Here is a 26,078-nt window from a genome sequence, read left to right as displayed (position 1 = left end):
GTAGAAAATGCCCATTGAGTCATGACTGTGATGTGGACCGTATACAAATCGGCAATGTTTTTACCAAAAAAAAAAAAAAAAAATCACATCCTATTCTTATTGGCTTGACAAATTATGCTGGGCCTCTACTCCCTTACCTCTTCTCCATCTCTAGTGGGTTTCCTCAATAATATCACCCAAGAGAGATGAACTTAGTAGGTATAATTGTTTGTTGCTGTCCACATCCTAACTTTTTCTATTCAGGTTCTTATTGTGCAATAAACATTTAAGCATTTAAGAATCTAAAGGCAATAAATTTAAACACACACCTTTGATGGTTTTGTAGGCTTCTTAAATTAAAACACAGAGGCAAAGGAATATACACACCATTCAAATTGGCATTCCCATCTCAACAAATACGCTTGCTGGGTGGCAGGGCCACCCCTGGTGTGTGGGCTTAGCCAGTGCTGCCAGAATGTTCCACTGGAGTGTGCGCTTGTGCATGGGACAGAATGCCAGATCCAGGTCAGAGTGTCACCACGAGAAATAAGAAAAAAAGGAAAGTCTAAGATTTCCTTAATGCTTCCCCGCTCGCCCCCCCCCCCCGGGCCCCCTGCAAAAATATCAAGTGGTCTTCTGAATACATACATATTTTGTTTTGAAGACGTTAGTTCCATTTTTTTGTCTACCAGTGCCTATTGCTTACATAATCCTGAACTTGAATAATATTGAATTCCTGTCCAAATACCAGCTGAAATGAAATGAAAAAGCTTCTTGGTATTTAGGTCATTAAAACGAACAGGAATGGATGATTTGGATTCTGGAAGTGGCTCTGCCTCAGAGCACCTTCTTTTTTTTTTTTTAATAAATTTATTTTTTACTGGTGTTCAATTTACCAACATACAGAATAACACCCAGTGCTCATCCCGTCAAGTTCTTTATCTTCTTTGAGCCTTACTTTATTTACTTGTAAGTCACAGGAACTTGGCTTAAAATTTTGGGGGAAAAAACCCACCAAGTTCCAGAACTTGGAAACAGACTTATGTTCCAAGCCCAGCTACATTAATGCCTATGATCTTGAGCGTGTCATTTGCTTCTCTGAATCTCAAGTTTGCTCATCTGTAAAATGAAGAAGTCACTTATACCCACTTTTCGAGGTTGTTGGGAGGATTAAATCACATACCAGAGGGAGGGGAAAATCCCAAACATGAATTACACTGAAGAAAATAAGTGACTGATTCTGTTGTTTGTTTATTTGCCTGTTTGTTTGTTTCTGTCTTCAGCCACCAGAAGAGATCTATTCAATTGGGGATGCTGTTTTAATTCATTTTCACACTGATGACACAATCAACAAGAAAGGATTTCATATAAGATACAAAAGCATCAGATATCCAGATACCATGCATACCAAAAAATAACACCAAAACCTCCATCAAAACGTAAAGGAATGTGCATAATGGAGAGAAGACGTATTTTTTTTAAATGAAGATATTAGTACAAATGTTTTATATAATGAGTCTGACCGGAAGAAAACTGTAAGACCAGGATTATGTCTGTACTAAAAGAGAAGTTTTCACGCCAACCCTGATCAGCATTGCCAAGACATTGCAACTCCATGCTTGATGGTATAAATACAAATAAAGCTGGTGAGAGGGCATCATGTAACTTCAAGGAAGACTCCGGAAGCTTTTGTTCACGGCTTGACATAGATGCCTTGCAATTCAGACAGTTCAATTCAGGGTCTTGACCTTGCAGAGTGTTTCTTTTTGACGATTTTCAAGATTTTGGGAGAAAGAAAATGATCTTGCAGGTCATAAACTGAGAAACCCTCTTCTCGTATCTTAGGATAATTGCTTTGGCTTTATATCTTGGATACAGATCCATATAGGATGTTGCGAAATGGGAGTCTTAAGGGCAGTTTTGCTTTAAGTGTGGGCGTGTCTGATGTTTGGGAACTGGAATATTTCAGCTTCATTATTTTCACTTGCAGGCCAGATTCACCTCTTTGAAACACAAAAAGATCTTGACGCCACTTCATTTTATTGACCCTTTGACAAGTTGGAAATGCCAATAGTGTCTATGACGGCAGTTACACTCTAGACATCATTTATTTAAGTCCTGGAAAATGCCCAGTTGATTGGTAAACTCAAGTTCTTTCAGTGAAAGTGCTGCCTTTTCACACCAAATTTAGGAAGCGTGATGTCTTGGGAACTTCACGAGGGAACTCCCAACAGGTGTGAACAGAATTCTTCGAAGGGACTGCCTGGATGGTCCATTCTCAAGTCACCAGTGCTGCTACTGTCTTTTCTGTTGTTGTCGATCTGTTGTAGTTGTTATTGCTGATGTTGTCATGGTTAATGTTATATTTAAAAAAAAAAATGAAATGAAGTGGAAGTAGGCCATGTAGTCATTGAAAGAGCTCTCTCTCTCTCTCTCTCTCTCTCTCTCTCTTTCTCTCTCTCTCTCTCTCTTTTTCTTCTTGGGATTCGGTTAAAAAACGCAATGTTGGAAAAAAAGGATTTGTTTCTGAAAGACTTTCTATGGTGCTATTCCATAAATGTTTTTTTTAAACAAATTTTTTGACCTTTGAGCCAACCACCTGTAGACTATGAATGTTTCCCTATGTCTGTCTGGTGGCATTTGAAGACTAAAGACTTGTTCAGTGTATCAAGAGTCTATCATTGCAGGGCAGCAGTTGTCCCGTGGACCCAACTACTTATAATGCCTTAGAATTCTTGCACATGATCACACAGATCCTCCTGGAGACACACCTTTTGAAAGGTTGAACATAATAATGTATGTTAACTAGCAGCTCTATGAGGAAAATCCATTTCCGTGACTGAGAACATGGGGTATAAATATGGTGACCCGCTTTTGTTGTAGAAAATGAATTATCTGCTTTAAAGCCATGCGTGTTTTTAATATTGTGTATGTATATGTGAGGTCGTCTGAGTGAGTGGAGCTATAAGAAGGTGAGAAGTAGTGGGGGATGGAAAAGTTAAAATTTATGTGCCAAGTTCTACTAGAACCCTGTTTGAAGTAGCACCTTTTTAGGAGATTTCATGGTCAAATAATAGGAACTTCTAATTATTATCAACAACATGAAAAAAAAAGTTTTTTTCCTTTACAGAAACTCTATTTTGATATGTTTTGATGCTGCCGTAGATTGCTATCTGAAGTAGGTTTGTTTCTGTTACCTGTCCATGAACACTTGACGTTTAATAAAATTGGGTATTTTTCTTCATTTTTACAAAATTAAGCTATACACACAGGTATAGCTTATTCATTTTTTTTTTTGGTCCTTGTTGCCCTGAAAAATATTTTCTTGCATATGAATTATTATATGTAAATACATTTTTAAAACCAATCTTTTGATCTTATTGAATGTTACTTTGGGAATGTGTAACTATTGCCTGCAATATAATGAGCTTTTTAGTGGAGCTGATTTATTCCAGTAACTTCTATATTTTTTCACTTAATCTTCAACTAGCCAAAATATATCAGGAATGGGAAGGAGAGGGGAAAAACCCATAATACCTAGTGTACTACACTATGCCTAGCTGGGTACTAGGCACATGGCACTAGCTTTTTTTAAAAAAACTTTATGCTACCCTTTGAGAATTGTGGTGATGTCCTCATTTTGTAGTTCAGGAATGGAGGCTCATAGAAAGTATGTAACGTTCCCGGGATCACAGTGTAAAGTTAGATGTTGAAACCCAGCTTGTCTGATATAAAAATCTGTGCTTGTTCTACAAAATGTAGTAGAATCAATCTTGACATATATAAATAGTAGACATGTTTTTATGGTGAAACCTTTCCACATAAAGTAAATTTTAGGGGTGAATTACAGTAAAACCATCAGGATAAATATATTGTTCTTTTCAGGAACAGCATGACAATTCGAATATCAACTGTAGATATCTTTAAGAACCACAGTTAGTGCTAGAAATTAAAAAAAAAAACCTACTCTGTAGTTCAGAGTTAGTAACCGTGGATGGACCTTTTGTTAAAATAAATGCATTAAATTATTCTATCTGGCGTGGTAGGGGAAATGTAGTATTCTACTTTAAGAAATATTCTGGATATTATGATTGAGATCTTATTAGGCCACAACGAGCTGCTTTCAACACAACCAAGAAATGAAAGTGAAAAGATATTTAGAAGGTATATATAGAGATGTCCCAACTTCAGATCTTCAATGTGAACATTAATTTTTACTGTATCTTATGTCAGATATCAATTTGCTGCATATTGTTTTTATATTAATTCAATTTTGGCTTAAATGTGTTGTTAAGTGCAAGTACAAACAGCTTTGTTGTTATTTTGTTAATAGTTGTTACTGTTTCAAGCATTTTATTAAATTAATTTTGTAAATTATTTTCAACCCTTACATCAGTATATTGGTTGTGCTCTCTATTTGCCAAAGTTCTAACTCCTATACGATCCTCACTGACTATACACAGAAAATACTGCTCCTATTTAATATGATTTTATTAAATTATTTTTCAAGTCAATTTTGAATATTAATCTAGTTTATTAATGAGATCATGATTTAGCATAATTTCACAAAACTACATTTAAAATATGTATGAGAAGCAGCAATAGTATTTCCAAAGTCTCCAAATGTCCCCTTCCTGAATTGGCTGGATTTTTGCTATGTAAGACTAATTTTAATATATCACAGTATCAGATTCAAATTCTGTCCAATTTTGTTTTTAAATTTCTTAGCCTCTTTTATTTGGTCTCTATTGCTACTATATTTTTGCTGGTAAGCCTCAAATATTAAATTTTGCTCTCTCATACAGAAAATCTCTAAAAGCATCTAATGACTATTATTCTTCATAAGGGTAAATATTACTTTTTAAAAGTAAAGTATAACCATGTGTGATATTTAAAAATAACTTACTTCAAGCAGTTATCAAAATGTTTGGAAATTGTGTTCAGTGACAACGGGAATAAAACTTGCCTTTTGGAAAAACTTTAATACCATTTGTGAAATCTGGCATGGGAGGAAGAAAGCAGGAACAACAGTTACCTCCTAAAGATTTATAGATTGAAGTTATGCCTTCTATTTTATGAGAAAAACATTGTGTAAAATGATCATATCAAAAAGAAAACAAAAAGCTGGTCTGTGAACGAATTAAAGCTTTCTATGCTTCAGTGCTTAGGAAGTGGTCGCCAATGAGTAGTTAGCTGTTAGTCTTTAGCATTATTATTATAAAATTAGGACCCACTGTCATTAGCTTAAGAAATAACTGATGTGACGGATGGATCTAACACATTTTGAGATATTACTATTGGTCTCCAAACTTTCTTTTGACATCGACCTGTTTCGTTGTCCGGCCGCAACCTGCCCCCTTTCAGCCTCCTACCAGTAAATTCAGCCTGCTTCCAGGCTTCCAAGAAGGTCCACTCCTCCTATGCAGGAGGATCCCAGAAAGATTTAGGGCCCCGAGCACATCTCACTATATACAACTTCCCTCTCATCCAATACTTTAAGTAAAAAATTAAAAACATTAAATCAGCTTCTAACTTTTGAAAACTTGGAGTGGAAACATCTGGGTTAAAACAGACGTAGACAGAAGGCTTAAGAAACCAACATGCAGCTTAAGACATGTGGATAAAAGGTCCTGGTGGCTGGGTCTTGTCTTGCCTTTGCTTCCCCAGGGGCAAGAGGTTGAGTAAATAATGAAATTACTTGTGTTATTATGTGTTATTTCTATACGAATACCAGCTACTGGCTTCACCAGTCCCTCTGCTCTTACTCTGCTCTACCTGTTGTTTAACTAAGAAACCAGTTATATAGCATTTTATTTTTGCCCAATTATCAATTTTTTTAGCATATTTGCATCCGAAATAAAAATAGCAACTAAGGTTCTTCAAAGCAACTTATAATACTGTAAACGTGCTCAATGCTTTCGTGTATTGTGCACATTACATTTAAAAAACCAGATCCAGTGGTGTTTCTTCTATAAAATATTATAGGGTCATTAATTAGTCATAATATTTAAACTATAAGACAAATCTACGAACTGAAAAATCTCCTTTGTCAAAAGCTCTATTAGGATTTTTTTTGGAAAGAGTACCTATTAGAAATATAGTTAAAAATGATACTTTTCAATCAAAATGTAAAAGTGCATTTATGTCCCCTCATGATATTTTTATGTCAGAATCAGTGACTGACAAAAGTGACAGCTAAATGCTAAAGTAATGGTGATAAAGTTGAGGTCAGAAGGAGGGGTTTATTGCAAGGAATGCCATTAAATTATTTAAACAGGAAGGTTGCCAGAAAAGACAAAGTGAAAGGATAACAGATAATAAAGCTTAGATATGTAAAGCTACCCTAAAAGAATATCTAGTGAACATACTTCAGGAGGCTATAATTAAAGAAATATTTAGTGAATATTCTTTAAGAGGCTATAATTACAAAATCAAAGTGAATTGTAAGAAAATTCTCTACAAGGATCTAATAAATTTGTTAAAGTCGTTTTTATAAAACTGAATGTCTATACCTGTGTTTGCATTCCCTGGGAGTAAGGGTCCTTCATTAAAACTTTTGTCATTTTCAAACAAAAGACATATTACAACCATGTAGTTTATTCACTCATTTATTTCACAAATATTTGCTTGATTCCTTTGAATATTCTTAGCACTGTACTAGATACTAAGAATTTAATGAAAGGTTGAAAAAGAAAAAAAAAATGACGGTCTTTGCTTTTGTGCAGGTTAAATTCTAGCTCTTGAAGAGATAAACATTAATTAAAAGCAATCACAATGTGTCAAAATTGCAGTATAAAACATGCATTTATATTTTACAGCCTTTTGGGGGACATTATTCCAAATAACATGGTTGTATCTTGAGAAAAGTATTAACATGCATCCTTCCTTATCCTTGGTTTTCTAGTCTTCTTACTTGCCTTTGTTCTTTTTAAAATTTCAATTGTCCTCTAAAATTAACTTTTTTTTTTGCATCAAGTTGAATTATTTTCAACTTGTAAATTATTCATTCTCAAAATAGATGATGGGAGTGGCACAGCATATCAAAATTCTGATGTTTATTCCTGTAATTATTGAACAAATGGAAATAATGTAATTTACCAAAAGCACTGCTGATGGCCAGCACCAATAGCGCTTGATAAAGTCTAATTCTTATGATCCACGTTAGGATACTTGAAACCCCAAATCTCCAATCAATGCTGTCCTAACGAGTGGAAAAGGATGTTTTGCAATTGCAGTATGACTTGTGCCTCATCGCCTCACTATACGTACCCTTGCATTCTAGTAACTCTATAGATAATGCCTCGAATGTGATGCGATGTCCCAACAAAAAAATTATAAAATGTTTAGGTAAGAGTAATCCAAAATAACAAGTGGTATAATTAGACTTTAGGACATTGGATACTAGAATTATCATATGTAGACTAAAATGATTTTAAAAAAGAAAGAAAACATGTGGAAAGGTATAGACACTACCAAAATATGGAGATTTTTAAAAAGAATAAATTGAATTTGTGGAAACAAAAAAGTACAATAAGTAAAATTTAAAATTCAGCTTAGATACAGCTGCCAATAATAATTTATGAACTGAGAGAGCTTAGAATGAGAGGGACAAAGAGATGAGAAAATATATTTAGGATAAGGACTAGAGTGTGAATATTCTATATATGTTATTAAAAGTTTGAAATGCAAATATAGAGAATGGAGGAAAATAAGATATTCAATAGATAATATCTGAAATGTCTTGGAGCTTTTGGAAGACGTATATCCTCATATTCAAGTGAGTTCTCAAACTTAAGTTCTAAAACAAAATAAATACAAGGAAAACTACACCCAGACACAGAGAACTGAAATTGCATAACACAAAGTTAAAGAAAAACAACTTAAAAGTAACCAAAGAAAATATTACATAGAAGGAAATACTTTCAGAAATACAGCATGTCACATTTTTAAAAAGATTTTATGTATTTATTCATGAGACACACAGAGAGAAGCAGAAACATAGGCAGAGGGAGAAGCAGGCTCCACGCAGGGAGCCCGACATGGGACTTGATCCCAGGACCCCGGGACCACGCCCTGGGCCAAAGGCAGGCGCTCAACTGCTGAGCCACCCAGGTGTCCCAATAGTAAATAATTATTGATATAAATTTTTGAACTCGGTTGGACTACTAGTTAGAAATAAGAATTAAGTCAATTTTGGGTTAAAGAAAACAAAGAGTTTACCACTAACAGATACTCATTGTTAAAGGGATTTTTCTTCTAGAAGAAAGATGAAAACAGGAGTGAATGATACAAAAGAGGGAACAGTGATCAAAGAAATTGGTAATTATGTACCATTTTAAAAGATATTAATACTATAAAAATAAAGCACTGACTAATTTGAGGAGGAAGTGGAATTAATTATGAGAAAATGTGTACAATTAAAGAGAGATCACTGGATTTGAGGAGTTCTAAGTTCTTCATAGAGTTTGAGAACAGGATTAACCATACAGTTTGTTGAATACCAAGTACAATTATAATGGTAACTGAAAGCATAGAAACAGGATAAAAAACTTCTAACACATAGAGAGGGAAAAGTAATTTTAAAATAAGAAATATCAAGGATAGCATAAAAAAGGGGAAAATCATAGAAAAAAAGTAAAGAAAATAGGAAGCATAAACTAAGATGACCAAAACAATAATATGTAAAATCTGAAACATATATCTGACTGGTATTTTTCTAAATGTGGGACATATAACTCATTTAACCTCACAGTTAACCATGAATTATATTGTCTCCATCTTATGAGTGAGGAAATAAATATACCAGTAATTACAATAATTTGTAAGTGCTATAAAATTTCTAGTTTAAGGGAAGATATAGTCAGATTGAATTAAAAACTCATTTATAAATTTTTAGAAAGGATGCTTATGAAGCATAATATGAGAAAAATTGAAAATAAAAAACCACATAAGATAAATTCTAAGCTAAAGTTAACTGATGTTTCAATAGTAGTATAAAATAAAATAAATCTTAAGGCATAAAGTATCATTTGGGATAAAACAAATGACTCCACAATGATAAAACTAAATAATACAGTAAAAAATTAAAAATATAAATTTGGACATATGTAATAATATAGTCTCAAAATATGTAAAATTCTCAAAATCATAAAAAAATCAGTAATGAGGAGTAAGAATTTTAAGGTTTCAGCAAGAGAGATATTAAAATATAATGTATTTGCAGTCTATATTCCTGATAAAGTATTAGAACCCAAATTATATAAAGGAATCTTAAATTTAATAATATACAAACAACCCAATAGATCAACAGTTGGCAAATTATTACTTGTGGGGCAAATGTCGCTTGCTGCTGCCTGTGTATAAGCCAAGAGGGAAGAATGACATGCAAAAGAGACTTTTTTGACAAGAACAATTAATGTTGAGGACACTGCCTGTTAGCTTGTAAATCCTAAACTTTACAGAAGAAGAGAGCCACCAATGCAATAGACAGATGTGCAAAGGGGATGTGTAGACTATTCACAGATGAGGAAATAAGAATGACCAAATAAACAGGAAAATAGAGTTGACAGCTATTATTTGGAAAATTCAAATTTTAAAAGTGAGAGAGGATTTCATATCTGCTTCATTTGTATAAATTGAAGTTTTAAACACTATTAAATGTTTGTCAGTATTTATAGCACGGGAACTCTTACACACCCCTGGAAAGAATTTAACCTGGTGCAAATGCTTTAGATGGGCACTTGGCCGTATGCAGTCCTTGAAGAGGTTTCTACCCATTGACCAGGAATCCCATTCCTTTACAGGAAGAACTCTTGAACTTTTACCTGGTTTTAGAGAAGCCACCTGAACTGCCAAAGCTGGGTATTAGAGAAGCTGTGCAGGCTGCAGGAGTCTTCTGAGAAGAGCAACTCAGAATCAGAAAGATGAGCCTTTCCCTCCAATGATGTCATCTAGTGCTTTGCCCCCAAAGAGATTAATATGAGGCTAGCAAAGGATAAATATGCAAAGCTCCATTTGCCACAGCAGGCAATGAAAAAACATATTTTGGATTGAGAGATGATAGACAACTGGTAATATATAAAAAGACACGATATTGAGAACATAAATGTATATGATATATAACATTCTGTGATCTTTAAAATTTTTAAATTCATAACCATAAGAATTAAATACTTAACTACACTTTAAAAGTGAAAGCTGTAATGATACAAAAATAAAATTCCTGGCTTGAAGTGACAATTCCCTCATTCTCCTGTTTCTAATTTTCCCCTCTAGGTCCTAGTGAAGGAGAGCAACATAAATAAATATAATATTTAAAAGACATGTTCTCAAAGAATTTTTAAATAAGATATAATAATTAATATATGTTGATTTTTAAAAGATTTTTTGTTATTTGTTTATTTATTTATGAGAGAGACAGAGACATAGGAGGAAGGGAGAAGCTGGCTCCCTGTGGGGAGCCTAATGAGGGACTCGATCCCAGGACCCCAGGATCACAACCTGAGCCGAAGGCAGACACTCAACCACTGAGCCACCCAGATGCCTCTATCTGTGTTGATTTTTAATTCAGATTAAGCATTTTTAGAGTGCACAACACCTTGTAAGATAAGTATTATTTCAGTGTTGCAGATGGGGGTCTTGAATATAACATAAATGAAATAACTTTTCCAAGATTACATTGTGTCTGTGATAAAGAAAGTATATATGAAAAAGAGTTGATATACACATTACAGTTTAAATTTTAAAAAGTAATCATAATTCAGATTTTTGTTTTAATCTTTGTTGTCATTTTGAATACTAATATATCCACAACTAACTCTCCATTGAAAAAAGACAAGCCACTAACTTCCCCATTAAGTAAACAATTTATGCAGATTAATTAAATTGTATTGACTTCTATATTTAGTTATGATGGAATAGCTTGCTGCAAACTAATATATTCCATCAAGAACACATAGAAAAGTAGCTTTTTTCAGCTTTATTGACAAATATAATTGACAAATAAAATTGTAAGATAATTTAAAGTGTACACATGATGCTTTGATGTAAGTATACATTATGAAAGGAGTCCTCTCATTGAATTAATTATCACATCCATAACCTCACATATTTATTTTTGTGTGTGAGAACATTTAACATCTACTCCTTAGTAAATTTAATATATAAACTATAGTATTATAGAATATAGTTACCATGCTATACATTAGATCCTCAGAACTTATTCATCTTAAGACTTAAAATTTGTACCTTTTTATCAACCTCTCCTTATTTCTCTCTCCTGACAACCACTTTTCTTCTTTATTTCTATGGGCTCAATTTTTTTTTAGACTCCACATATAAGTGATACTATGCATTTGAAATTAAATTATTAACAGTTTAAAATGCTGTAATAAATATAGGATGTTTTATATAAACCTCACGGTAACCAAAAAGCAAAATCCTATAATAGATATACAAAAAGTAAAGAGAAACAAATCAAAGTGTACTACTATAGAGAATTGTCAAATAATAAAGCATGAAAGTAAGAGAGGAAGAAAGGACAAAAGAGATTACAAAGCAACTAGGGAACAATGAACAAAATGGCAATAGTAAGTCTATTCTTGTAAATAATCGCTTTAGATATAAATGGACTATATTTTCCAACCAAAAGATAAACAGTGGCTGAAAGGATTGAAAAACAAAACCCAACTGTATCTTGTTTACAAAAGATTCACTTCAGCTTTAAGGATACACAGACTGAAAGTTAAGGGAGGAAAATATTCCATATACAGAGAAACCAAAGGAAAGCAGGTGTACCTATACTTATACCAGACAAAATGAACTTTCAGCCAAAGACTATCAGACGAGACAAAGAAGGTCATTATATAATGATAAGGGGGTCAATTCAACAAGAAGGTATAATAATTATAAATATTTATGTACCAATATATAAGCATCTAAATATGTAAAACAAATATTAACAGATCAAAAGGGATAAATAGTACTACAATAATGGCAGGGAATTTGATACCCCACTTTCAACAGTGGAAAATCATCCAGATACAAAATCAGTAAGCAAACACTGGACTTAAACTTTATGTTAGACCTGATGGACATAACAGATACATACAGAACATTTCATCCAACAGCAGTAGAATGAATATTCTTTGCAAGAGCACCTTGCACATCCTCTGGGGTAGATCACATGTTAGGCCACAAAACAACGCTTAATAAATTTAAGAGGATTGAAATCATATGAAGCATCTTTTCCAATCACAGTAGTATGAAATGAGAAATCAATTATGAAAGATAACTGGAAAATTAAAAACTGTGAAGATTAAGCAACATGCTCCTGAACAAATAATTGGTGAAAGAAGAAATCAAGAGAAATAAAAAAAACTATCATGAGACAAATGAAAATGGAATCATTTTCATGGATGTTCCAAATGGAACAACACAGCTATTGGGATGCAGCAAAAGCAATTCTAAGAGGGAAGTTTGTAGTGATAAACACCCATGTTAAGAAAAAAGAGAAATCTCAAATAAGCAACCTAACTTTACACCTCAAGGAACTAGAGGGAAAAAAATAAGCCCCAGATTAGCAGAGAAAGGAAATAACAAAGATTGGAAAGGAAATAAATGAAAAAGACTGAAAGGACAGTAGAAAAGATCAATGAAGCTAAGCTTTTATTATTATTATTTTTTTAGATAAAATAGACAAACCTTTGCTAAACTTACAAAGAAAAAAAAGAGAAGACTCAAATAAATAAAAGTAAAATGAAAAAGAAGGTATCACAACTGATAACCACACAAATACGAGAATCATGAGACTTCTAGAAATAATTATATGCCAATGAATTTGGCAACCAAGAAGAAATGGATAGATTCCTTGAAACATATAATCTACTCAATTGAGAAGGCTGAACTTGAAGAAATAGATCTATGTATATTTTAAAAGATTTTATTTATTTATTCATGAGAGACACAGAGGGAGAGAGGCAGAGACATAGGCAGAGGGAGAAGCAGGCTCCATGCAGGGAGCCCGATGTGGGACTTGATCCCCAGATCTGGGATCAGAACCTGAACTGAAGGTAGACGCTCAATTGCTGAGCCACCAAGGCCTCCCCCAAAATAGAAATCTAAACCCACAAATGACTAGTCAGGAGATTGAATTAATAATAAAAAACTTTCCACCAGCCACTGGGGAAGCCTGCTGAATACCAGCCACAGCCAATGGTGGTCTTTCTGGGCCCAGCCTGGGCTCCAGGCCTGACATCTACCCTGAGGTTGGCTGCAGGCCTGGCAGGTTGTCCACAGCTGAGGGAGCCAATGCCCAGTGCCCTCCTTGTCCTCCCATTGCAGGAAGGCCCGGGTGGAGGGGCCACCCATTAAGCCATTCACCCACATGTGCCCCAGGATTAAAAGCTACATGTCCTTGGAGACAATGGTGGGGATGATATTTGGGGCTGGGGTGCCATGGGGATTTCAAAGAAATGGGGAAAAAAACAAGGAGAAGAAATAGTGAGAAATATGGTACCAACCTTCCTGTGTCAAACATCTCTCATGAGAATTTATCTCACTAGAATTTGGATTCAGAAGTAGATGTTCCTGAAAATAAAAACCTCCTACCAAGAAGAGATAGTGCAGAATCAGTTGAGAATTCATCTAGCAACTGATATTAGAACTTAATTTGTCAGAACATGCTTACAAAGGAACACAGAATGGTAAACAATGGGTATTTCATTTATGGGGTTATCCTTCAATGAAGGAACTATCATGGAGAACAGAGACTTCAAAAAACCATCAATGGAAACTGGAAACCAATAATCCCATAAGTCTTCACTCTGAGCCACTCACTAACAAATCCTTAAGTTGATAAGCATACGGGTTCTTACTTTGGACTGCAGATGCGTTAGGTCTCCACTGGCCCTATGCTGGTGGATACTTTTTAAAGAACAGAAGTGAGACTCATATTAATTCGTGTTCAACTATAGAAAACAACTACAGTGCTGAAACTTTAAATGCTCCAAATTAGAATTTTACATATGGATACAACAGTGTGGAGGAAAATTTAAGAGATCAAAGTGATTCATCTGAAAATAAAAAAGCAAATGATACTTTATTCAGATAGTTTTAAGATACAGACCTGAACTTAAAGCCAAAAGCCATAGAAAATGTTGAGGAATCTTCCCATATCCTGATTTTCCTTCTTCCTCATTTTGATACTCTCTGGATTTTCACAAATTAGCCCTCTCAGTGTCTGAAAATTGGGAAGTAAGAGTGGAACATCCAGAAAGCTCTACTGAACATTCGATTATTCATTTATTGGAAATGGAAAGAATACAGCATATAACTATACAAAAAGAGAGGCCAAGACTGCAAACTACCTTTTGTACTTCAGTTGTTACTCAACAACCTTCTCCCTTCAAAGCGATACCCAAAATAAGACAGCCCAAACCTTCTGACTTTCTGAGTCTTTAGACAATGTGTGTAGGTAAAGGTCTAGAATAAAAAAAAATATTGTTTCCTGCAAGCTTGAACAAAATGCTTCCAAATGGAACTGGAGAAAATTTGGCAAATATAATTGAAATTCTAGATCATCATCTCTAAAAATTTCATCCACCACAAAACAATTGATTCTAACTTAAGATGACCACGAGAATACCAAAAGCTCCATTTGAAATTTATGATAAGAACTCTTAACTAAGCGAATTACTGTCTAACCAATTGGTTAAAGTGGTCTTAGCAAGATATCTGCCACCAGGTCTCCAATATCAGTTTGTCCTTCATCTCTATCTCTTCCTGATAAGCACAGGGAAGAAATTAAGTCACCAAGGACCAAAACAAAACAAAATAAAACAAAAACCTCAAAACCAAAAACCAAAACTAAAACCTCACACAAAAACAAAACTTTACCAAAAGGGTATAGTGTTGAACAGATTATTCTAAATTTAGAAATTAAACTATCACCTAGCTAAAGAGAAGTGCACATTCACTGGCCAAAAATAACTATTTTGTACAACTCAGTGTAAGCAAATATATTCCAAGAATCCCAGCTAAAATAAAGTTAATTGTTCTGAGATATAGTTATTAAACACATGCACACACTAAACAATTACTTGACATGATATGGAGTGGAACTTGTGAAAACCATTGCTGAGATGTCCTATATATAAATCCAAAGGCATCCATACTGACATACTTTACAATCTTTTGCATTTTATGCTTCAAAGAAACATTTCACTAAATAAATTATTCTATTCAAAAGATTGTTCTTTTGCTTTGAATGTTTTCCAGTATAATTCCATCATCACTAAATGGTATAATTGACTTTAAAAAAATCTCCCAACAAAGACAAGTTCAGAATTAGATGGCTTCACTAGTGAATCATACCAAACATTTAAAAAGAAACTAATTCTAATCCTGCTCAAACTCTTCCAAAAGTAGAAAATGAGGGAACACTTCCCAACCTATTTTACAAAAAAAAGAGACCAAAAAAAAAAAAAGATTCTTAAATATAGAGGGCAAACTGATGGTTACCAGAGTGGAGGTAGATGGGGAGATGGATGAAACAGGGGAAGGGAATTAAAGAGTACACTTGTCATGATGAGCACTGAGTAATTCATGTATACAATTGTTGAACCACTAGATTGTACAATTGAAATTTTTATAACACTGTATGTTAGCTAGAATGGAAATAAAACAGAAAACAAGACAAACAAATCCTTATTCCAGGATGCCAGCATTACTCTGATACTGAAGCCAGATAAGGATATTCTAAGAAAAGAAAATTATAGGCCAATATCCCTGATGAACATAGGTACAAAAATCCTCAATAAAATGTTAGCAAACCAAATTAAACAACATGCTATATAAGATCACACTCAGTGATCAAGCAGGATTTGTTCCAGAATGCAAGGCTAGTTCAATAGCTGCAAATCATTTAATGTGATGATTCAGCATATTAACAAAATGAAGGATAAAAATCATATAACCATCTCAATAGATGTGGCAAAGATATTTGACAAAATTCAACATTTATTCATGATAAAACTTAGCAGACTAGATTCAAGGAAAAAAATACCTCTACATATGTCAAGCATTGACATCAGAAAGGAAGAAGTAAAATTTTATAATTTGCAGATGACATGATATTACATGCAGAAAACCCTAAAGACTGCACCAAAAAATTATTAGAACCAATATACAATATCAATAAAGTTGCCACAAAATAAGTTGCATTTCTATATACCAACAGTGAAAAATCAGAAAGAGAATCTAAGAAAACAATTACAATACTTAAAAAAGAACAAAATGCATAGAAATAAATTCAACACCAGAGGTAAAAGATCTGTACACTGAAAATTATAAGATATTGATTAAAGAAATTGAAGAAGACAAATAAATGGAAAGATACTTTGTTGCTTATAGATTGGGAGAATTAATATTGTTAACATATCCATGCTACCCAAAGCAATCTGCAGATCAATTCATGTCAAAGAATATAAATGGAAAAATTCCAACGGATCTTCACAGAGATGGGGTGATATTTTTAAAAAGAAAGCAATTCTCTTTTGAAGTCATCTGAGATTTGTCAGGGGAGCCAGGACTTGAGAGGCGAAATGTTCAGAGAGACAAACATCTATGCTACGATTCTCCAATATTCTGTTCCAGGTCTTCCCTCAACTCTTGATTCTGCCTAAGAGGCTATGCATCTGTGTAGAGGATGACTTAATCTTTGCCACAATATTCCTGAGAGAAAATGTTAAATGAATAATTTGACCAAATACCTAATCACAGAACACTGAATGCAGGGGAATTGGAAATATTGAAAGAACAGTCTTTTTCTTTTCTTTTTCTTTTTTTTTTTTTTGAGAAAATTACAAAAATTCCATACCCTAAAAGAACTGTTATCTATGGAGAAATGACAAGAAACAACATTTTTAATTGTCCGTGGAAAATAATTGACCAAAAAATACAGTTAACATCTCTGTTTTAGTAGATTCAGTTAATTATATATCCGAAGCTGAAAGTTCAAATGGGAATCCAGAAGTGAAATACACTTGAATAGTCTTTTAGTTTTAGCTTTTTACAGTGTTGTCTTAGCTTCAGGGTAAAAGCATTTTGAAATTGATAATTCTTTAGAGCATTCTTTTGTCCTTATATGTATTTTTCTGTCCTTTTGATTTTTAAAGAGATCAAGATTTTACTTAATAGAATATGAGAAGAGCATTCTAAATAACAGAGATTGTAAAATATTTCTGTTATCAGAAAGATAAAGAATGCAGATAAATTTCATTTTATGCCATAGTTTCCTTCAAGAAATCCTATGGAGAGTGACAAAATAAATCAATTTAGAGCTATATTGTGGTTGAACAGATAGATTTTGTCATAAGATAATGTACTTTTAAAAGCACTATGGTAGAGGTTTTGAAAATTATACTGAGTGCACTTCTCTGTGTGGCACCAAATTACATTTCATGCTGATTGCATTTATCCTTATACTCATTTTTTTTTTCCTGTGTAATGTTTTCCTGTTCTTGAAAGCAGGCAGTGGATATTATTATTTTTCCCTTGTACTCACCAGACTTGCACAGTAAAAACCTCCAATATTAAGAATTGGCTTGAATTGGATTGAAATGGGGTTGAATTAAGTTATGTTGAGTTACCAATGTACTAGGAAGGGTCTATTCAGAAGATGAGCATCTGTCACTCTAGGATCTGGGATATTTTCTGAGCGATGCTAGTATGAAATTAATACACTATAACTCATATGAGTGGACTTGACACTGATAATAATGAACATGAAAATGCTATCCTTTACCTTCATAAACATGCTTAGTTTACATTATAGAAACGTGAAATTAAAAAAAATAAAAAAAAAAGAAACGTGAAATTCCTTTTGTAAAATAAACAAGAGAGCTCTTTCTCTTTTTTTAATTTGTCTCTTTTTTTTTTTAGGTTATAAGACAGTAAGTTTGGGATAAAACCATGAGTTTATGTCACAGCATGCTAATAAATTTGATTTTCTGTGGTAAAGACAAAAGTTTATATTTCCATTTTAAGTAAGTAACTTTCTTAACTGGCTTTAAGACAGGTGAATGAAAAGAAAGTTTTTTTTTTCATTCTTAAAAGGATTAGTTTATCAATCTTTATTTAATAAGTAAATATAAAATATTTATTTATTAAGGAATAAAGCTAAATTACCACATTTTTACTCCCATTTTTCTTTCCAAAATGATATTTTTTTGTTCTTTTAATATTCCTGGCAAAAACAGATCATGATCTCAGTGGAAAACCTTGCAAAATTGAATAGATAGAAAGTTTGGAATGAACATAATTTAACCTTCAGCAAACCATACTATTTTGGGGAGCAAACACGTTTTATTAAATTAGCCAAATGGATTCAGTATTTGAGTATCACATGGAGGTGGCTACACACACTGTATCCTGAAAACAAATGGATACTGGACGAAAACCACAGTTGATATAGCACCTGCTTTTTATAAGTGTATGGTCAAGCATGAATGTGTTTTTTTCGCATCAAGTAGGCACTGTGTTGGACATTTTAAGCAGAAAGAGAACTCATTGGTATCACCATGAGATGGACTGAAGGGGGCACTCCTGATTGGCTGCCAGCCTTACCTCCCTGAACCCCGTGATGCTGATCCAGTAAGGGAACTGCTACCTGTGTTATAGCCAAAGGACAAAAAGCCAGGAGACTGCCTATTTTTGAGCTTTTGAGTTCAAGAGCACACGGCCACTGCAGATGGGACTTCCATGGCCATTAGTACCATAGACCCCTTTGAAGCCTAAGACTACACCCTAGAACACTGCTGTAGAAAGTCTCCACACCTCCATGACCAAGCTGCTAAGCTGAAAACAGTAGCAGAAAGATGATATCAATCTAAGTTTTGCCTTCCAGATATCATTAAACTGCTTCTAATTAGCAAAATTAATTACATTTAAAATATCAATTTACAATGAACCCGAGGAAAGATAGTCTTTAATTTTGCAGCCCTGGGAATTTAGTAATTTGTGAAAGAATATGGGAATAGATGCTGAACACCTCTCCACCCATACCCAATACGTTTGCAATGGGCACCTATATTCATTATCTATTGCTGTGTAACAATTATTTTAAAATAAGGTGCCTTAAGAGAGCAAACATTTGTTATGTCATACTTGCTGGGACTCAGGAATCAGATGAGGCCACCAGAGTACCTCTGCCTCAAGGTCCCTCATGAGAGAGTCCAATCAAGGTGTCGACACTGGCCTGTGATCTCATCTGAAGGCTTGGCTGGGGTAGCAGCCACTTCTAAGCTCACTCACGTGGTTGCTGGTAACATTCAGTTACTGGCTGTTGGCGGGAGTTTCCCCCTCTCAGTTCTTGGCCATTTGTGTCTCTGAATAGGGTGGTTCAAAACATGCTGCCTGGCTTCCCTGAGTGAGCAGAGTGAGAGAATAGTTAAGACACAGATTAGAATCTCGGAAGGGACACTCCATTGCCTTCGCCATATTCCCTCATTAGAAATTACTGATAATGTCCAGCCTACAGTCAAGAAGAAGGGATCAAACAGGCAGGGATCACTGGAAGCTGCCTTGGAGGTTGTCTATCACAGTATCTTATGTCCTTCATTCATGTGGTCCCATTCTTCACTTACTTTTCGTGCCATATTTTATTATTTTCATGGGAGAGAATACAAACTAAATTATTATTTTGTTATTTACAACTTGCTATGTTAAATATGCTATACTGTAATCCAAAACACTCATGGCATAAGTAGAAAGTTACCAAATATTATTTTATCATCCATATGGTGAAGCTCTCCACTAATGAGCCATTTAATATTAAGAAATACATGTGGGATAAAAAAAAAAAAAGAAATACATGTGGGGCACCTTGGCGGCTCAGTGGTTGAGTGTCTTCTTTTGGTTCAGGTCGTCAACCAGGGTCCAGGATTGAGACCTGAGTGGAGCCTGCTTCCCCCTCTGCCTATATCTCTGCCTCTCTTTCTCATGAAATAAATAAAATCTTTAAAATAAAAAAATAGCTACATGTGTATATCATCATGAAATAATAAGCATTTATATTAAGAAAAAAATTGAATTAACATGATATAATTCTATGCATTTAGTGGTATTTCTCTTACTAAGTATCAGGCTTAGCCTCCTTTTCTAATCTGCATGATAATCTTTTAAAATTTGGAACAAACAATTAGAGGAAACAAGAATTTCAATACCCTTGAAAACAATATGCACAAATTAAAGAATTGTGTGCTAATTATTTTAGGGAAACTTGTGAAATATTATTTTGAGTTTTTAATTTGTGACTTTTGCTACTATAAATTTTCTAAAGAAAATTGAAAACAAAAAAGCACCTGAAGTAAAATTGTTAGATTTCTTTTTAGTAATTGACACTTCCCTTTTTCTTTCTGTATCTCTCTCTCTCTTTTTTAAGACTTATTCATTTATTATATATAGAAAGAGTGTGTGAGTGGGGAGAGAGGCAGAAGGAGAGGGAGAGAAAGAATCCCAAGCAGACTGACTCTATGCTGAGCGTGGAGACCAGAGTGGGGCTCAATCTCTCCACCCCAAAATCATGGCCTGAGCTAAACCAAGAGTCAAACCTTTAACCGACTGAGCCATTCAAGTGCCCTGACACTTTTCTTTTTATTTCTATTGAGACAATAATTATTTTTCTACTAGAATTTACCCAATGAAAGCACCCTTTGTGGCATCCAGGAAAAAATGGAAATAAAATAAAAAGATGCGTGAAGGCATTGTTTACAGTTGGTCTAGTCATTATAGATGTTTACCATATTTGGGACCTGGAAAAAGTTAGAGTGGTTGTTTTTTTTTTAATTTTCTTTCCTATTTGCTTCTTAGAATTCACAAAAGGAAAAGTTTTTTAGTAGTACACATGTGTTCTTGCCATCTTAGAGTAGATTTAAAACCAGCATCCTCGTGTTGCCTAGGTTTTCCTACTTTTTCTTATATTGTTGTTTATAATGTTTCTGAGCTAAATAGGAACATGAGGAATATTGTATTTGTTATCTCACCATCTGCAGGGAAGTAATGTGTCTTGTTATAAGACTCCAGCTGTATATGGTACTACCAAAGACTAAAGAAATAAACCAACAAAACAAACCTTGAAACATTAAGTGGTTTGATGACTATAACAAGAGAGTATCTTAGCCTTGAAAAATATTGGGACCAAGGTCCAAACAGCTGGGGGTGGTAGAGAAAGGAGATTCCTTCCAGGCAACCACTTTTTTTTTTTTTTTTTTACTCTTTTCAGGCAATTTGCTTGTTTGTTTGCTTTTGTGCTAGTTGCTTCTGTATAAGTCCTAGCATATCTAATATTTTCAAGATAGCATCTTAAAGTGGATTAACTAAAGGGAAAATATATGCTTAAAGCTACTACCAAATTTTAATTTTCAAATAACTTAAAAGTGTTTAGAATATTTTACTATGTTTTGTAGAATTTTCCTCAGCAGATATCACATTATGTTTTAGTTACGATATCTTTAAGGACAGGGGATTTTGGACTAATGTTTAAATCAAAACTGGTGAAATACGTAAACTTTACATAATCCACAAACTTCACATTTCTAGGTGAAGAGACTGATGCTGAATCTTAGGTGTTAGGTGACACCAGTTTATTAGTGACTTTTTAAAAAGCTGCTGTCTCATTTCCATATTTTTTTTTCTGAGTTATGTCAATTTAATTGAGAGAAACGATCTAGAAACTCTCATATTTAAGTGATGTCACTGAAGAAACATTGTGTTTTATAATCGTGTTTATCCTGGTGCATAAAGGAAACTTGTAACTGAAAATGGCAGGCAGCGTACGACACGGAGCGCTTGCCTCTCCCACCTTCCTTCCTTCTCTCACACCCATGATTAATTTGTTCTTTCTCTATAGTAAAATTAGTTCCTTTTCACGCTCCATTTTTTCTATATTTTTTCTCCATATTCTTTTATTTTTCTCACCAATCACTATTTTCTTTTGCTTTTTTTAAACATATATTTGTAAGTAGCTTAATTTTTATCTGAATTAAGTTTAAACAAGAATTTATATATAGGAGTTAGAAAAATAGTTAGCCTCAGTTATATATTTTCTTAATATAAGTGGCTTCAAATTTTCAGGACAGAGATACAATACTAGGCTCTTATGGTTGGAAATTGAAATGCTCATTACGTTATTTAAAACTAAACAAATAGTGTATTAAAATCAGTACAAACATAATTTTTTTTTAGTACAACATAATTTTTTTTTAGTACAAACATAATTAAATGAAATACAGATGAATGTAGATATATTTATATATGTTACACCTGTGTGTGTGTGTGCTCAGGCAGTAATGAGAAACATCTAGAAGCTTCGAGAACTGGAGTCAGGGCAAAGTCGGAACAGCACAATCATTGATTAGTATTTTTGTGTGAGCAGAGCTGGAAAAGAGTGTTGGAGAACAAGAGAATTTTAATGAGATATGGAACCTTTGAAAGATACATGGGTAAAGAGGATCTATTTTAACTTTTGCTGTGCATTTTTTAAAGTATAATTTTTCCATCTGCTACATTTTTAAGAGATTATCTTGTCTAAGGCTTTTGAGTATGACTATATTGCTTTGGGAAGCAATGTTTTGTTAAAATAAAACAATATGGGAGAGAAAAGGTCCAAATACATATACGTTGTTTTGAAATAACTGCTATCTGGGAAGAATGCTAATTTACCATCTACTCAGGGGATTTATAAGTTGCTCAGTTTGGTACAAAAGTGTAAGAACAAAAAGGTAAAATTTGTGATGAAATGTATTTGTCTTCAAATGATGCAGGGCTTGAGATAAAAATTCGCTTACAAGTGCTAGAGCAACAAAGTGTTCCCAAGGGACGCCTAGGTGGCTCAGTTGCTTAAGTGTCTGACCCTTGGTTTCAGCTCAGGTCATGATCTTGGGGTCTTGAGATTGAGCCCCGCATGGGCTCAGCACCCAGTGCAGAGTCTGTTTGCCCCTCTCCTTCTGCTCTTTCTCCCCCACCTCTTGTGCTGTCTCTCTTGCCCTCTTGAATAAATAAATCAATAATCTTTAAAAAACAAAATGAAACCAAAACCAAAAAGATGTTCTCAGGGGAAACCCAAGAAAGAGAGCAGGAGAAGCTAAAGAAAAGTAGTCTAGGGATGGATCCAACTTCAGGGGAGTTACGGAATGTACATTTTGTTTATGAGTGAGTCTCACTCTGAGTCATTGGTGAAGGGGCCATCCTAAGGGGGGTGGGGGACGGAAATTTACAGGTATTTCTGGTTTTGGATTTTCTGACTTTACATGTGGATAAAGTTGGTCAATACCTCAAGGCCAGTTCTTGGAAGATAGTTGCAGGTATGAGCCATTGCAAACAAAAAGCATACAGTAGTAGCAAAGGAAGGGCTAGCAGAATGGGTAAGAGATCCAAGACCATTGTGACAGAGCAACGACAGTGTCCACTACAGTTTTCTAAATCTTTATGCATATGATGAGATCCTATGCTAATCCCTTTCAAATAGTTATTGATGCAATGGAAGATGGATGCTAATTCATAAAAATGAGTATTTTTCAAGTTCCTACTGTTTGTAATGCAGGGTACAGGGAATGTAATGTATAGACAGAGAAAGTTCACACTTAATAGGGAAGATCTGGATAAGAAAGGGATAGTGAAAATATGTTAATATAAATGATTTAATAAGATGATAAGGCATAACTGACTGGTATAGTTTTTGGAAAGTATTATTTTGCTTTATTTTATTTTATTTTATTGCTTTATTTTATTTTATTTTATTTATTTTGCTTTATTCTGTTTTTCATGTTTTGCTCTATTGTTAGATCCACTAAATGTTAACATCTTAGCACATTCGATTTATCTTTCTTTTTGTGTGTGTGTGTATAATTCAGAAGTACGCTGCACCCAACACATTCTTCTTAAATATTTCAGCTCTTATCTCTTTAGAACAAATGCATTTTCCTACAAAGATCATAGTGCAATTGTATTATTCAGAAATTTACTATTAACACAATGTTTTTATTTTACATAATCAACGTCCAAATTTTCCCTATTATTCCTATTAAAATGTTCATTATCTGGTGCCTGGGTGGCTCAGTGGTTGGGTACCAATCTTTGGCTCATCTCTGGGATCCTGGGATGGAGTCCTGCATCAGGCTTCCCACAGGGAACCTTCTCCCTTTGCCTATGTCTTTGCTTCTTTCTGTGTGTCTCTCATGAATAAATAAACACAATCTTTAAAAATAAATAAAATAAAATAAAATAAATAAAATAAAATAAATAAAATTAAATTAAATATAAATAAAATACAATGTTGATTTTTCCTAGGGAAATACCTATACCTATATCCATTATCTATCTATCTATCTATCTATCTATCTATCATCTATCTATCTATCATCTCTTCACATATTTGTTAGGTATAATAGTTATCCCTGTTATAACAGACGGTCTATCATAGCTAGTTTTTATTAAACTAAACCAGTTAATTATTGCATTGATGATGACTCTTTGCCTTTATTTGTCCAAACATATTTTAAATGTTATGTAAATTCCTCATGATAATTTATTTTTCACTTAATATTTTATTTTCAGAAAAGTTTAGTGTTATCTCCAACTACAGATGAATTGGAATCAATCATTTTCTGATTATTTTTTCTAGAATTAATTTATAGTTTAATAAGAATTTTAAAAATAATATTATTTCCTTAGAAGTATGCATTAGTGTATGAAAAAAACATGTCATAATCCTCCATTATATAGTGTTAAGCTCTTCCCATGTGCTAGACACTATTTTAAGTTCTTTAATTATATTAATTTCCTTAATCCTCAGAAAAATCATACAAGATAAATACTATTATATTATCCATTTTTACAAATGGAAAAACTGTCACATTTAATGTAAAAAGTACTAATCATCTCATTCATTCTCAATCTTCCACAGTCTTTAGCAAACTATAATTTTGCTATTTTGCCTTGGATAGTCATTTAATACAGCACTATTTTTTTTTTTTCCCTGAGAACTTGCCTGGATTGAAGGTCCAAGCTGCAATCATCTTCTGGTTGTCAACATATTAAAGCTTATTTAAGATGTGTGTGTAAATAAGCTCGAAGAAAGTGTTAAAGAAAGAATATATTTTAAAATTTGGCTAGAGAGATTGACTGCTATAAGGACAAAGGTCAGTGATACAATCCTTAATATTATCACAGTTAATCATCAAATGCACTTAATTTCTCAATAGTGGAAACAAGTATTCACAATACCATATGATTTCACTTATATGTGGGATCTAAAAAAATGAGTAAACAAATAAATAATAGAATCAGATCTATAAATACAGAGAACAAACCAATGGTTGTCAGAGGAGAGGGTGGTGGAGGGCTGAGCAAAATGGGTGAAGGAGAGCAGGAGATACCAACTTCTGGTTATGAAATGTGTAAGTCATGGCAAAAAGGCACAGCATAAGAATACAGTCAATAATATCATAATAGTGTTGTTTGGCGACAGATGGTAGCTTGACTTGGGGTGAGCACAGCATAGCATGTATAGTTGTCCTCTGCTGTACATCTGAAACTAATGCAATATTTTGTGTCAACTCTACTGAAATAAAAATAAAAATATACTTAAAATAAAGCTATTTTATAACATGTTTTAAGACATTTTGTTTTGCTTCTTTCAGCTGGGATTATCTATGTCCACCATCCCTGCCTCCTGTTTTTGCAGATTTTTTAAGATTTGACTTAAACAGATACAAGGTAAATATACTAGTATACCAATTAGTGTATCAGTGTGATAAGATTTTAATGTCCTTGGAGGTCCTCAGGTCTTAGCCCTAGTTCTATTTTCACCTGAAACTATTTTTTCTAGTCTCTCATCCTCATATGGAGCTGATAACTTCCACATTGACATAGCTAGTTCAGACTGCTTCATTATGCCTCTGATCTAAATATCAAACTGCCAATTAGCGACTTCAAAAGCACCTCAAACTCAATAGATCCAAACTGGAGTCAAGGTTCAGTGACCACTGGGGCATCTGGGTGGCTCAGTCGGTTAAATATCTGACTCAATATCAGCTCAGGTC

The 26,078-nt window shown here is 33.8% G+C and overlaps 1 protein-coding gene and 1 pseudogene across 2 annotated transcripts in view; both read left to right on the top strand.

Annotated features, from left to right (window-relative positions):
- The window catches only part of TLL1 (tolloid like 1), a 196,432-nt gene extending 189,900 nt beyond the window's left edge, over window positions 1-6,532 (top strand). For both annotated transcript variants that reach the window (XM_041739072.1, XM_041739071.1), the window contains one exon: window positions 1,263-6,532. In XM_041739072.1, the coding sequence (XP_041595006.1) occupies window positions 1,263-1,397 (135 nt within the window). In that variant the 3' untranslated portion in view covers window positions 1,398-6,532. The remainder of the gene's footprint in view (window positions 1-1,262) is intronic.
- Window positions 6,533-13,451: 6,919 nt separating this feature from the next.
- Window positions 13,452-14,967, top strand: LOC121481377 (annotated as a pseudogene).
- Window positions 14,968-26,078: the final 11,111 nt, after the last annotated feature.

Source organism: Vulpes lagopus, chromosome 23, assembly GCF_018345385.1.
Source record: "Vulpes lagopus strain Blue_001 chromosome 23, ASM1834538v1, whole genome shotgun sequence".
NCBI lineage: Eukaryota > Metazoa > Chordata > Mammalia > Carnivora > Canidae > Vulpes > Vulpes lagopus.
Note: the sequence above shows the minus strand (reverse complement) of the source record. Positions and strands in the feature narration are given on the sequence as shown.